At 46.3% G+C, this 12,281-nt stretch overlaps 1 protein-coding gene across 1 annotated transcript in view; it reads left to right on the top strand.

Moving 5' to 3' along the window:
* Positions 1 to 3,421: 3,421 nt before the first annotated feature.
* The window catches only part of kcnn3 (potassium intermediate/small conductance calcium-activated channel, subfamily N, member 3), a 111,391-nt gene continuing 102,531 nt past the window's right edge, over positions 3,422 to 12,281 (top strand). Inside the window, exons 1-2 of the mRNA XM_046303238.1 lie at positions 3,422 to 3,992; positions 4,648 to 5,788. Of these exons, the coding sequence (XP_046159194.1) occupies positions 4,682 to 5,788 (1,107 nt within the window). The 5' untranslated portion in view covers positions 3,422 to 3,992; positions 4,648 to 4,681. The remainder of the gene's footprint in view (positions 3,993 to 4,647; positions 5,789 to 12,281) is intronic.

Genomic DNA, 12,281 nt, shown 5'->3' with positions numbered 1-12,281 from the left:
CACTAGAGGCAGCAAGAGTGCGAAACTCAATAGAATAATCCGTTATGGACCGTTCACCTTGGCATAAGGAAGCCAGGGCCCTAGAAGCCTCCCTACCAAAAACTGAACGGTCAAAAACCCGAATCATCTCCTCTTTAAAGTTCTGGAACTTGTTAGAGCAATCAGCCCTTGCCTCCCAGATAGCTGTGCCCCATTCTCGAGCCCGGCCAGTAAGGAGTGAAATGACGTAAGCAACCCGAGCTCTCTCTCTAGAGTATGTGTTGGGTTGGAGAGAGAACACAATCTCACACTGCGTGAGAAAGGAGCGGCACTCAGTGGGCTGCCCGGAGTAGCAAGGTGGGTTATTAACCCTAGGTTCTGGAGGCTCGGCAGGCCAGGAAGTAACAGGTGGCACGAGACGTAGACTCTGGAACTGTCCAGAGAGGTCGGAAACCTGAGCGGCCAGGTTCTCCACGGCATGGCGAGCAGCAGACAATTCCTGCTCGTGTCTGCCGAGCATGGCTCCTTGGATCTCGACGGCAGTGTAACGAGCGTCTGAAGTCGCTGGGTCCATTCCTTGGTCGGTTCCTTCTGTCATGCAGGTGATAGAGGACCCAAAAGCGACTTAACAGAAACAGAGTTTATTCAAGTCCAAACAGGGAATAACAGAAATCCTCTAGTCTGTAGAGGGGGATAACAAGAGAAGCGGCCACAGACTGCAGGTCGCTTCGGGTAGGCGCAGGCCGTAGTTGACAGAGACACCTGCTCACACGCAGCATCTGATGAAGGCAAAAAACACGACAGGACAGGGCGAAACACAATCACAGCACGGTGAATACTAAACAAGGAACCGACGGGACAGGAACGGAACACAAAGGAATAAATAGGGACTCCAATCAGGGGAAAGGATCGGGAACAGGTGTGGGAAGACTAAATGATGATTAGGGGAATAGGAACAGCTGGGAGCAGGAACGGAACGATAGAGAGAAGAGAGAGCGAGAGAGTGAGAGAGGGAGGGGGAGAGAGAGGGATAGAAAGAGGGAAAGAACCTAATAAGACCAGCAGAGGGAAACGAATAGAATGGGGAGCACAGGGACAAGACATGATAATAAATGACAAACATGACACATCATGCACTATAGCCCTATCATAAGCATCATGCACTATAGCCCTATCATAAGCATCATGCACTATAGCCCTATCATAAGCATCATGCATTATAGTCCTATCATAAGCATCATGCACTATCATAAGCATCATGCACTATAGTCCTATCATAAGCATCATGCACTATAGGCCTATCATAAGCAACATGCACTATAGGCCTATCATAAGCATCATGCACTATAGTCCTATCATAAGCATCATGCATTATAGCCCTATCATAAGCATCATGCACTATAGTCCTATCATAAGCATCATGCACTATAGGCCTATCATAAGCATCATGCACTATAGCCCTATCATAAGCATCATGCACTATAGCCCTATCATAAGCATCATGCACTATAGTCCTATCATAAGCATCATGCACTATAGCCCTATCATATCATAAATCATAAGCATCATGCACTATATAAGCATCATGCACCTATCATAAGCATCATGCACATAGTCCATCATAAGCATCATGCACTATAGCCCTATCATAAGCATCATGCACTATAGCCCTATCATAAGCATAAGCATCATGCACTATAGCCCTATCATAAGCATCATGCACTATACATATGTACTATAGTCCTATCATAAGCATCATGTACTATAGCCCTATCATAAGCATCATGCACTATAGCCCTATCATAAGCATCATGCACTATAGCCCTATCATAAGCATCATGCACTATAGCCCTATCATAAGCATCATGCACTATAGCCCTATCATAAGCATCATGCACTATAGCCCTATCATAAGCATCATGTACTATAGCCCTATCATAAGCATCATGTACTATAGCCCTATCATAAGCATCATGCACTATAGCCCTATCATAAGCATCATGCACCATAGGCCTGTGTGGCTTATTATGACTCTTGATGTAGGCTCTCAGCAGTGGTGTAAAGTATTGAAGTGAAAATACTATAGCTACTTAAGTCGTTTTTTGGGGGCATTTGTACTTTACTATTTATATTTTGTACTTTTACTTTACTACATTCCTGAAGAGAATAATGTACTTTTTACTCCATTAATTTACCCTGATACCCAAAAGTACTTATTACATTTTGAATGCTTAGCAGGACAGGAAAATTATGCAATTTACGCACTTATCAAGAGAACATCCCTGGTCATCCCTACTGCCTCTGATCTGGCAGACTCACTAAACACAAATGCTTCATATGTAAATTATGTCTGAGTGTTGGAGTGTGCTGCTGGCTATCAGTAAATTTAAAAAATAAAACTGCTGCCTGGTTTGCTTAATATAAAGAATTTGAAATTATTTGTACTTTTACTTTTTGTATATTTTAGCAATTACTTTACTTTACCTCAAGAATGACAATTGGGTACTTTTTCCACCACTGGCTATCAGATAGGTGGGCTAACAGGCGCTCCTCGGTCAAACTCTGATTGGGAATAGGCCTATTATTACGCGTCTCTAAGTCTCCGGTGTCGCTCTGCAAACTCAGCACCTTCATTTCCCTCATCCTGATTGCGATGTCTTGTATCGGACTGACCACGGACAATTTACCCCACGAGAAGGTAGACTCCAGTTCCCTAAATGACCACAATCAGAGACCGCAGGAAACTTACCGGATGCGGCCGGCGGCCTCATCCGCCCACCCACTTAGCAGAGGCGCACCCCTCTATATCTCCCACTCTCTTGACTATTGAGCTCTCTTTGTTGTCTTTGTTTACTAGTGAACAATGAATTGCTGTCGAGCAATGACCAGTTTTCCAGCATTCAATTAGGCCTATTTTAATTTGACAGCGTTTGTTGACATTAGCTTAAGGTTGAAAAGCCTCTTGGTTTTCACCTGTAGCTGTCTAATTCTGTCCGTTTGTTTATTGTAAAATTACAATAAAGTAAAATAAAATATTAGAAAATAAGACTTATTTTTGTTTTAAAAAAAATATTTAAAAAAAAACGTGTTCACCCAAGAAATATAAAGTTGTGTGTAGGCCACTCCCAAGAACGAATGAAATCCGCACGCTGCCAGAGAAGATGTAGGCTATATGACACAGTTTCCCAGAGAACTGTGTGCAAATGTAACAGTTGCATTACATAAACGAGTAGTAATATTAGCCTATATGATCATGATCCATAATAGCGTAATATAATTTATATTCGCGTTGTTATTATGGGGTTCAACGGGAAGGAAAAAAACGTCTGGATGTCGTGATAAAAATGTATTTGTGGTTTTTCTTGTCTTCATAATTACCCAGTGACTGTCCAATGAGAATTACAGGGAGGGGAGGCAGAGAGCGAGAGAGAGTGAAGTTGAGAGAGACAAATTCGGAGAGACAGCGTGAGCGATAGAATGAGTGAGTGAGGTAAAGGAAGAGTTGCATAGTAAATCATATTTGTCATTTATAGGCTACCTTTTTTTAGCATAGCGTGTTTGCATGTAGATGTCGAGTAGTCTAGCGATTCAGTTATTTTATATGTTGAGAATACTGACGGAGATTTTCATATCAACAGTAGGTTCATAATATAATCATGAAAGATTATTCAGTTCTTTCATTTTTAAGGACATTTGAAATAATCGATATGCGTGATATCAAATCATTGATCCATGGACTGACGGAGATAAAGACTGGTTGATTCTACAACGGCGAATTGAGGGAAGGAATCATCGAGCACAGAGGAAAGGAAGGGAACCAGTGAATTATTTGGGAGAAATCAAAGCGCTCCGTCTCCTGTGAGGACCTGTCGCTGGTCTCGCACCTAGAAGAAGGGGAGCAAAAGATGATGGAATGGCCGTGACAACATGAAAAAGAAAAAGTGTGGGGGTCTATTTTCATCCAGCCAGTGATTCAACACGACTGACCTGGGGACAGAGAAGGGGAAGAGAAGGTAGGAGGAGGAAGAGAGAGAGAGAGAGAGGGGGTTTTGGGGAGAGAAAGACAAAGAATGCATGGTGTCTGGGTGTGAGATAATCTGTGAGATTTTAGGAAGGTAGTTTAAGAATGAATAAAAGTTCATTGAAAGATTCTTGCCATGTAAGCTATAGGATACATATAAACACAGATTTGACAGAAGCATGCATTCTAGGGGACCAGTATTCAACTGTGCTCAATAAAGTCAATACTTTGAAAATAATCATTTTTCACTAATGATCGGATTTGCCTTGTACACGTCCAGATAATTTACTATAGTCTATCCTATCTGAATGGAGAACAGATTACATTAGTATGACAGAGATAGGTGGAAGGTGGGAGAAAGAGAGAGAGAGAAGGGGAGGGGGAGATGTGAGGGTTACAGGGACAGTTGACTCAGTGCAATAGGGAAGTCAATATTCTCTCCGAAGCTGATCAGTTCTCTACTAATTTCAACTTCTCAACCATCATGTGCTCCCTCTTTTCCACGCCTCCCTTCCTCCATCTCTCTCTTCCTTCCTCTCTCCGTTGTTTCATAATTAAACCCCATCTCTCTTCTAATTCTAATTTTTTCTTCTGTACTTCTCTTTCCATTTTTCTCTCTCATTTTCCTTCCTCTGTCTCTCCGTTAGGTAGAGAGTGGCCTGTCGCCCTCCGGCCCCCACCATGGAGCCCCCTCCCTCTCTGAGCTTGACTCTCCTGGGAGGCAGTGAGGACGAGGACCCGCGTTTCCCCCTCCCTCTGAGTGGAATCTCCCACTCCTCCATGACCGGCAACTACCCGGGATCAAACCACTCCAACCACAGGGGGGGATCCAGCCTGGACCGGCTGAATGGGTCCCCCACTACGCCTAACATGCCCAAGGCCTCCCTCCCCAAACTGCCTCTGTCCTCAGTGGGGGGTCAACCCCTGCCCCCCCTCCCCAATGCCCTTCACCCCACCAGCACCCCTCTGTCCTCGTGCCTGGGTTCCCAGCACAGCCTGAGTGGAGACAACTCCCCAGTCTACAACGCCCTCTTTTACTCCTCACACTCCCCTTCCATGGAGAGAGAGAGGGACAGGGATAGAGAGAGGGACAGGGATAGAGAGAGGGGATGTAAGCACCGCCAGGCCAGCCCGCTGGTCCATCGGAGAGACAGCAACCCTTTCACAGAGATCGCCATGAGCTCCTGTAAATACACAGGCGGCGTGATGAAACCTCTCAGTCGCCTCAGCGCCTCCAGACGCAACCTCATCGAATCAGACAGCGGCAGCGACACCAAAGAGGGCGGGGCAGCACCTGTTACCGGCACAACTGCCATTGGAGGGCGGGACCGGGACAGAGAGGCTCCGCCCACTTCCTCATCCTTGCCATCCTCCAATCAACCAACCCAGAATCCTCCAGAGATAGTGATCTCATCAAAAGAGGACTCGCCGTACGCGAGGGGTTATGATTTCACCGACTCATCCTCCAATCAGATGTCAATATACCATCAGAACCACGCCTTGGTGGGGAGTAGGGGAGGTTTAAGCAGTGCAGGGGGCACAGGAGGGGGGGTAGGGGGGAGCAGGCAGGGAGGTGTAGAAGTTGTTGGGGCTGTAGGGCCGAGGGGGAGCTGCTCCAAGGCTTCTAGTTCTAAACGTAAGAACCAGAACATTGGTTATAAACTGGGCCACCGGAGGGCGCTGTTCGAAAAGAGGAAGAGGCTGAGTGATTACGCACTCATCTTCGGAATGTTTGGCATCGTCGTCATGGTGATCGAGACAGAGCTGTCCTGGGGCGTTTACAACAAGGTGAGCCGAAGGGTAGGGGTTCATCTGACCCAATGGGTGTGTCCACTGTCATGGTGCTGTAGGCTCAAAAACGGTTATCCAATAACTTGTCCAATTAAAATGATGATTTCTGTTTTCCATTTCAGAATGTTTTCTCACTTGTACCTGCTGAACTTGATGGGAGAAATGGTTGGCTTTGGGGGCTGTGTGATTGGTGGGGTAGTGGGCGGTAATAGTGTTAGGGTTAGTATTTGGTAGGGTAGTGGGCGAGGCTAGTGTTGGGGTCAGTGATTGGTGGGTTAGTGACTCCTGGGCAGGGAGGCAGTAAGTAGCTCAGCTGTTGTGTTTGGGTCAGTGTGAGGCAGTAGTAGCAGCAGCAGTAGCAGTAGCAGCAGCAGTAGCAGTAGCAGCAGCAGTAGCAGCAGTAGAAGTAGTAGCAGTAGAAGTAGTAGCAGCAGTAGAAGCAGTAGCAGCAGTAGCAGAAGTAGCAGAAGTAGCAGTAGAAGTAGTAGCAGCATTAGCAGCAGTAGCAGCAGTAGCAGAAGTAGTAGCAGCAGTAGCAGCAGTAGCAGAAGTAGTAGCAGAAGTAGAAGAAGTAGCAGTAGAAGTAGTAGCAGAATTAGCAGCAGTAGCTGCAGTAGCAGAAGTAGCAGAAGTAGCAGTAGAAGTAGTAGCAGCATTAGCAGCAGTAGCAGAAGTAGTAGCAGCAGTAGCAGAAGTAGTAGCAGCATTAGCAACAGTAGAAATAGCAGGAGTAGCAGAAGTAGCAGTAGCAGCCGTAGCAGAAGTAGCAGTGGAAGTAGTAGCAGCATTAGCAGCAGTAGCAGCACTGGCAGAAGTAGTAGCAGCATTAGCAGCAGTAGCAACAGTAGCAGAAGTAGTAGCAGCAGTAGCAGCAGTAGCAGAAGTAGTAGCAGCAGTAGCAGAAGTAGTAGCTGCATTAGCAGCAGTAGAAGTAGCAGGAGTAGCAGAAGTAGCAGCAGTAGCAGAAGTAGTAGCAGCATTAGCAGCAGTAGCAGAAGTAGTAGCAGCAGTAGCAGCAGTAGAAGAAGTAGTAGCAGAAGTAGCAGCAGTAGAAGTAGGAGCATTACAAGTAGCAGCAGTAGTAGAGGTAGCAGCAATAGTAGCAGCAGTAGCAGTAGAAGTAGTAGCAGCAGTAGCAGAAGTAGTAGCAGCAGTAGCAGAAGTAGTAGCTGCATTAGCAGCAGTAGAAGTAGCAGGAGTAGCAGTAGCAGCAGTAGCAGAAGTAGAGGTAGCAGCAGTAGCAGTAGCAGCAGTAGTAGAGGTAGCAGCAATAGTAGCAGCAGTAGCAGTAGTAGCATTAGTAGAGATAGCAGCAGTAACAGCAGTAGAAGTAGCAGCAGTGAGAGGTTACTGATATCTCATCTGTCTGGGTAATGGTGAGTGTAATAAGGCTAGCTGGACTGGCCTTTGGCTGTGTGTGTTTGTGTGTTTAGATTTAATTTGGTACCGTTTGTGTCTGTGTGTGTGTGTGTGTGTGTACTCGTGTGTGCATGGTCCTGTGGGAGACCTGGAGCACATTGTCCTTTTGCAAGCACTGGCCATGTTCCAATACTACGTATTCCTTCCTTCCTTCCTTCCTTCCTTCCTTCCTTCCTTCCTTCCTTCCTTCCTTCCTTCCTTTCCTTCCTAGCACAGCAAAGATGAAGGATGGGGCAGAGGGGTGTGTGGGGTATTTGTTCCGATGGGTCAGTTGATGGCTACAGTAGTCAGTAGTCATATTCCTGGATAGTTCCTGGATATCAGTTTGGTGACGTCAGTTTGGTGATGTCAGTGTCTGTATGTGTTGACTTGTGTCTGCTATTTTGTGTGTGTTGTGCGTCATAATCTCAGGGGAAATCTTTCCCTCAGCGCACCTCTATTCACCTCCTGATACTTTCCTCCTTTCCCCTCTGCTACCTCTCTCTCTCTGCTACCTCTCTCTCTCTGCTACCTCTCTCTCTCTGCTACCTCTCTCTCTCTGCCAGCTCTCTCTGCTACGTCTCTCTCTCTACATCTCTCTCTCTCTACATCTCTACCTCTCTCTCTCTCTACATCTCTACCTCTCTCTCTCTCTCCATCTCTCTACCTCTCTACATCTCTCTTTCTACATCTCTCTCTCTCTCTCTACATCTACCTCTACATCTCTCTTTCTACATCTCTCTCTCTACATCTCTCTTTCTACCTCTCTCTCTACATCTCTCTACCTCTCTACATCTCTCTTTCTACATCTCTCTCTCTCTACATCTACCTCTACATCTATCTCTCTCTACGTCTCTCTCTCTACATCTCTCTTTCTACCTATCTCTCTCTCTCTCTCTACATCTACCTCTACATCTATCTCTCTCTACATCTCTCTCTCTACATCTCTCTTTCTACTTCTCTCTACATCTCTCTTTCTACCTCTCTCTCTACATCTCTCTTTCTACCTCTCTCTCTCTCTCTACATCTCTCTTTCTACCTCTTTCTCTCTCTACACCTCTCTCTCTCTACCTCTTTCTCTCTCTTTCTACCCCTCTCTCTCTCTTTACACCTCTCTCTCTCCCTCTCGCTGTCTCTTCCTCTTTCTCCCTGAAGACTCCTTGGTTTGAATCTCTTTCTTTCTCCTCTTTTTAGTAGCCTGAGGGAAACTGTCTCCCCTCCTCATGCTCCATCTCTCTGCTCCTCTGTTCTTCCAGTGGTACACCGGGGGAGTGTGATCGGCAGTGAGGATGGAGGAAGAGAGAGATAAATAAAAGGCTGTAGAAAGAGAGAGAAAAGGAGAGGTGATTTAGGTTCTTATCCCAGCTCCAGACAAGTCTTCTCTTCTTCTCTCTCTTCTTCTCTTCTATGAACCAGACACCAATGTGTGTCACAACTCGAACAGACATGGATCAGCATGGACGCCATTGTGTGTCAGACGCTTTTGTTAATTCTAATTTCATAAACAGTAGAGGGATTTGAAGTAATGAAGCATCTTGTGAATATTTATCAGCGCGGACGGCATTGAGCATGTGTGTGCGAGCATGCATGAGTGTGTGCGAGCATCTGTGTGTGTTTGTGTGTGCGTGTGTCTCATCAGTGTGACAAACCCAAGTGTTAGTTGATGGATGAGTATTGATCGTAACAGGGTTTGAGTGCAGGAGAAACTATTACATTGTGTTTTCGTGTCTGGCATGGCAACGTCTAGGGAGCTTAAACAGACTAGCTACCTGCAAAGAGAACAAACAGACTGGCAACCAGGCTAGTGCTTAAACAGACTGGCTACCTGCCAAGAGAAAAAACAGACTGGCTACCAGGCTAGAGAACAAACAAATTGGCTACCAGGCTAGAGAACAAACAGATTGGCTACCAGGCTAGAGAACAAACAGATTGGCTACCAGGCTAGAGAACAAACAGATTGGCTACCAGGCTAGAGAACAAACAGACTGGCTACCAGGCTAGAGAACAAACAGACTGGCTACCAGGCTAGAGAACAAACAGACTGGCTACCAGGCTAGAGAACAAACAGACTGGCTACCAGGCTAGAGAACAAACAGACTGGCTACCAGGCTAGAGAACAAACAGACTGGCTACCAGGCTAGAGAACAAACAGACTGGCTACCAGGCTAGAGAACAAACAGACTGGCTACCAGGCTAGAGAACAAACAGACTGGCTACCAGGCTAGAGAACAAACAGACTGGCTACCAGGCTAGAGAACAAACAGACTGGCTACCAGGCTAGAGAACAAACAGACTGGCTACCAGGCTAGAGAACAAACAGACTGGCTACCAGGCTAGAGAACAAACAGACTGGCTACCAGGCTAGAGAACAAACAGACTGGCTACCAGGCTAGAGAACAAACAGACTGGCTACCAGGCTAGAGAACAAACAGACTGGCTACCAGGCTAGAGAACAAACAGAGGCTGAACAAACAGCTACCAGGCTAGAGAACAAACAGACTGGCTACCAGGCTAGAGAACAAACAGACTGGCTACCAGGCTAGAGAACAAACAGAGAACAAACAGACTGGCTACCAGGCTAGAGAACAAACAGACTGGCTACCAGGCTAGAGAACAAACAGACTGGCTACCAGGCTAGAGAACAAACAGACTGGCTACCAGGCTAGAGAACAAACAGACTGGCTACCAGGCTAGAGAACAAACAGACTGGCTACCAGGCTAGAGAACAAACAGACTGGCTACCAGGCAGGAACAAACAGACTGGCTACCAGAGAACAAACAGACTGGCTACCAGGCTAGAGAACAAACAGACTGGCTACCAGGCTAGAGAACAAACAGACTGGCTACCAGGCTAGAGAACAAACAGACTGGCTACCAGGCTAGAGAACAAACAGACTGGCTACCAGGCTAGAGAACAAACAGACTGGCTACCAGGCTAGAGAACAAACAGACTGGCTACCAGGCTAGAGAACAAACAGACTGGCTACCAGGCTAGAGAACAAACAGACTGGCTACCAGGCTAGAGAACAAACAGACTGGCTACCAGGCTAGAGAACAAACAGACTGGCTACCAGGCTACCAGGCTACCAGGAGAACAAACAGACTGGCTACCAGGCTAGAGAACAAACAGACTGGCTACCAGGCTAGAGAACCAGACTGGCTACCAGGCTAGAGAACAAACAGACTGGCTACCAGGCTAGAGAACAAACAGACTGGCTACCAGGCTAGAGAACAAACAGACTGGCTACCAGGCTAGAGAACAAACAGACTGGCTACCAGGCTAGAGAACAAACAGACTGGCTACCAGGCTAGAGAACAAACAGACTGGCTACCAGGCTAGAGAACAAACAGACTGGCTACCAGGCTAGAGAACAAACAGACTGGCTACCAGGCTAGAGAACAAACAGACTGGCTACCAGGCTAGAGTATGGCTAGAGAACCAGACCGGCTACCAGGCTAGAGAACAAACAGACCGGCTACCAGAAGAGAACTGACCGGCTACCAGGCTAGAGAACAAACAGACCGGCTACCAGGCTAGAGAACAAACAGACCGGCTACCAGGCTAGAGAACAAACAGACCGGCTACCAGGCTAGAGAACAAACAGACCGGCTACCAGGCTAGAGAACAAACAGACCGGCTACCAGGCTAGAGAACAAACAGACTGGCTACCAGGCTAGAGAACAAACAGACTGGCTACCAGGCTAGAGAACAAACAGACTGGCTACCAGGCTAGAGAACAAACAGACTGGCTACCAGGCTAGAGAACAAACAGACTGGTTACCAGGCTAGAGAACAAACAGACTGGCTACCAGGCTAGAGAACAAACAGACTGGCTACCAGGCTAGAGAACAAACAGACTGGTTACCAGGCTAGAGAACAAACAGACTGGCTACCAGGCTAGAGAACAAACAGACTGGCTACCAGGCTAGAGAACAAACAGACTTGTGTATTTCAGCTGTTTTTGAGTGGTATGAAAGAGGGAGACACAATGTTGCAACTATCTCTCATGTTTGAAGGTATGCCTTTTCTCCCTCACTGTCTCTCTCCCTCACTGTATGTCTCCCTCACTGTCTCTCTCCCTCACTGTCTCTCTCCCTCCCTGTCTCTCTCCCTCACTGTCTCTCTCCCTCACTGTATGTCTCCCTCACTGTCTCTCTCCCTCACTGTCTCTCTCCCTCACTGTCTCTCTCCCTCACTGTCTCTCTCCCTCCCTGTCTCTCTGTCTGTCTCTGTCTGTCTGTCTGTCTGTCTGTCTGTCTGTCTGTCTGTCTGTCTGTCTGTCTGTCTGTCTGTCTGTCTGTCTGTCTGTCTGTCTGTCTGTCTGTCTGTCTGTCTGTCCCTTTTAATCTGTCATTCTCTCTACATAGCTAATATAGTCAGAATAAGTAGTTGTGACAATAGGTGAATATATTTCCCGTGGTATGCAAGTATTGACTATTATTATGGGTGTGTGTATGGGTTGATGTATGCAGCACATGTATGTGTGGAAACTCCAGCTGCTCTAATTCCCTCCCAAAATAGAGATGAAAATTAGCAAGGGAGTAGAAATGAGGGGAGAGTAACAGAAGGACAATATGTGTGTGTGTGTGTGTGTTTGTTTGTATGTGTGTGAATGAATGTTTGTGTGTGTGTTTGTATGTGTGTGTATGTTTGTGTGGTTGTGCGTGTGTGTGTGTGGCGGCATGGTAGCCTAGTGGTTAGAGCATTGGACTAGTAACCGGAAGGTTGCAAGTTCAAACCCCCTAGCTGACAAGGTACAAATCTGTCGTTCTGCCCCTGAACAGGCAGTTAACCCACTGTTCCTAGTTAACCCACTGTTCCGTCATTGAAAATAAGAATTTGTTCTTAAACTGACTTGCCTAGTTAAATAAAGGTTAAAAAAACATTTTAAAATGTGTGTGTTACCAAGTTATGAAATATTTACGTATAATGAGTTATCAAGTGTAAACCCAGCAGTTGATTATGTTCTCAATAACTGGTCATTCTATTCAACATTCTTAAATGTAAACATGTTCCATAGTATTTTCAATTCCCCATTGTTTTCCTCCATTTCTATATATCGTTCTGTATACCATTCTACAGTATGCAGTG

This window comes from Oncorhynchus gorbuscha, linkage group LG15 (genome assembly GCF_021184085.1).
Source record: "Oncorhynchus gorbuscha isolate QuinsamMale2020 ecotype Even-year linkage group LG15, OgorEven_v1.0, whole genome shotgun sequence".
Taxonomy (NCBI): Eukaryota; Metazoa; Chordata; class Actinopteri; order Salmoniformes; family Salmonidae; genus Oncorhynchus; species Oncorhynchus gorbuscha.
This window is presented reverse-complemented; position numbering and strand designations above follow the sequence as displayed.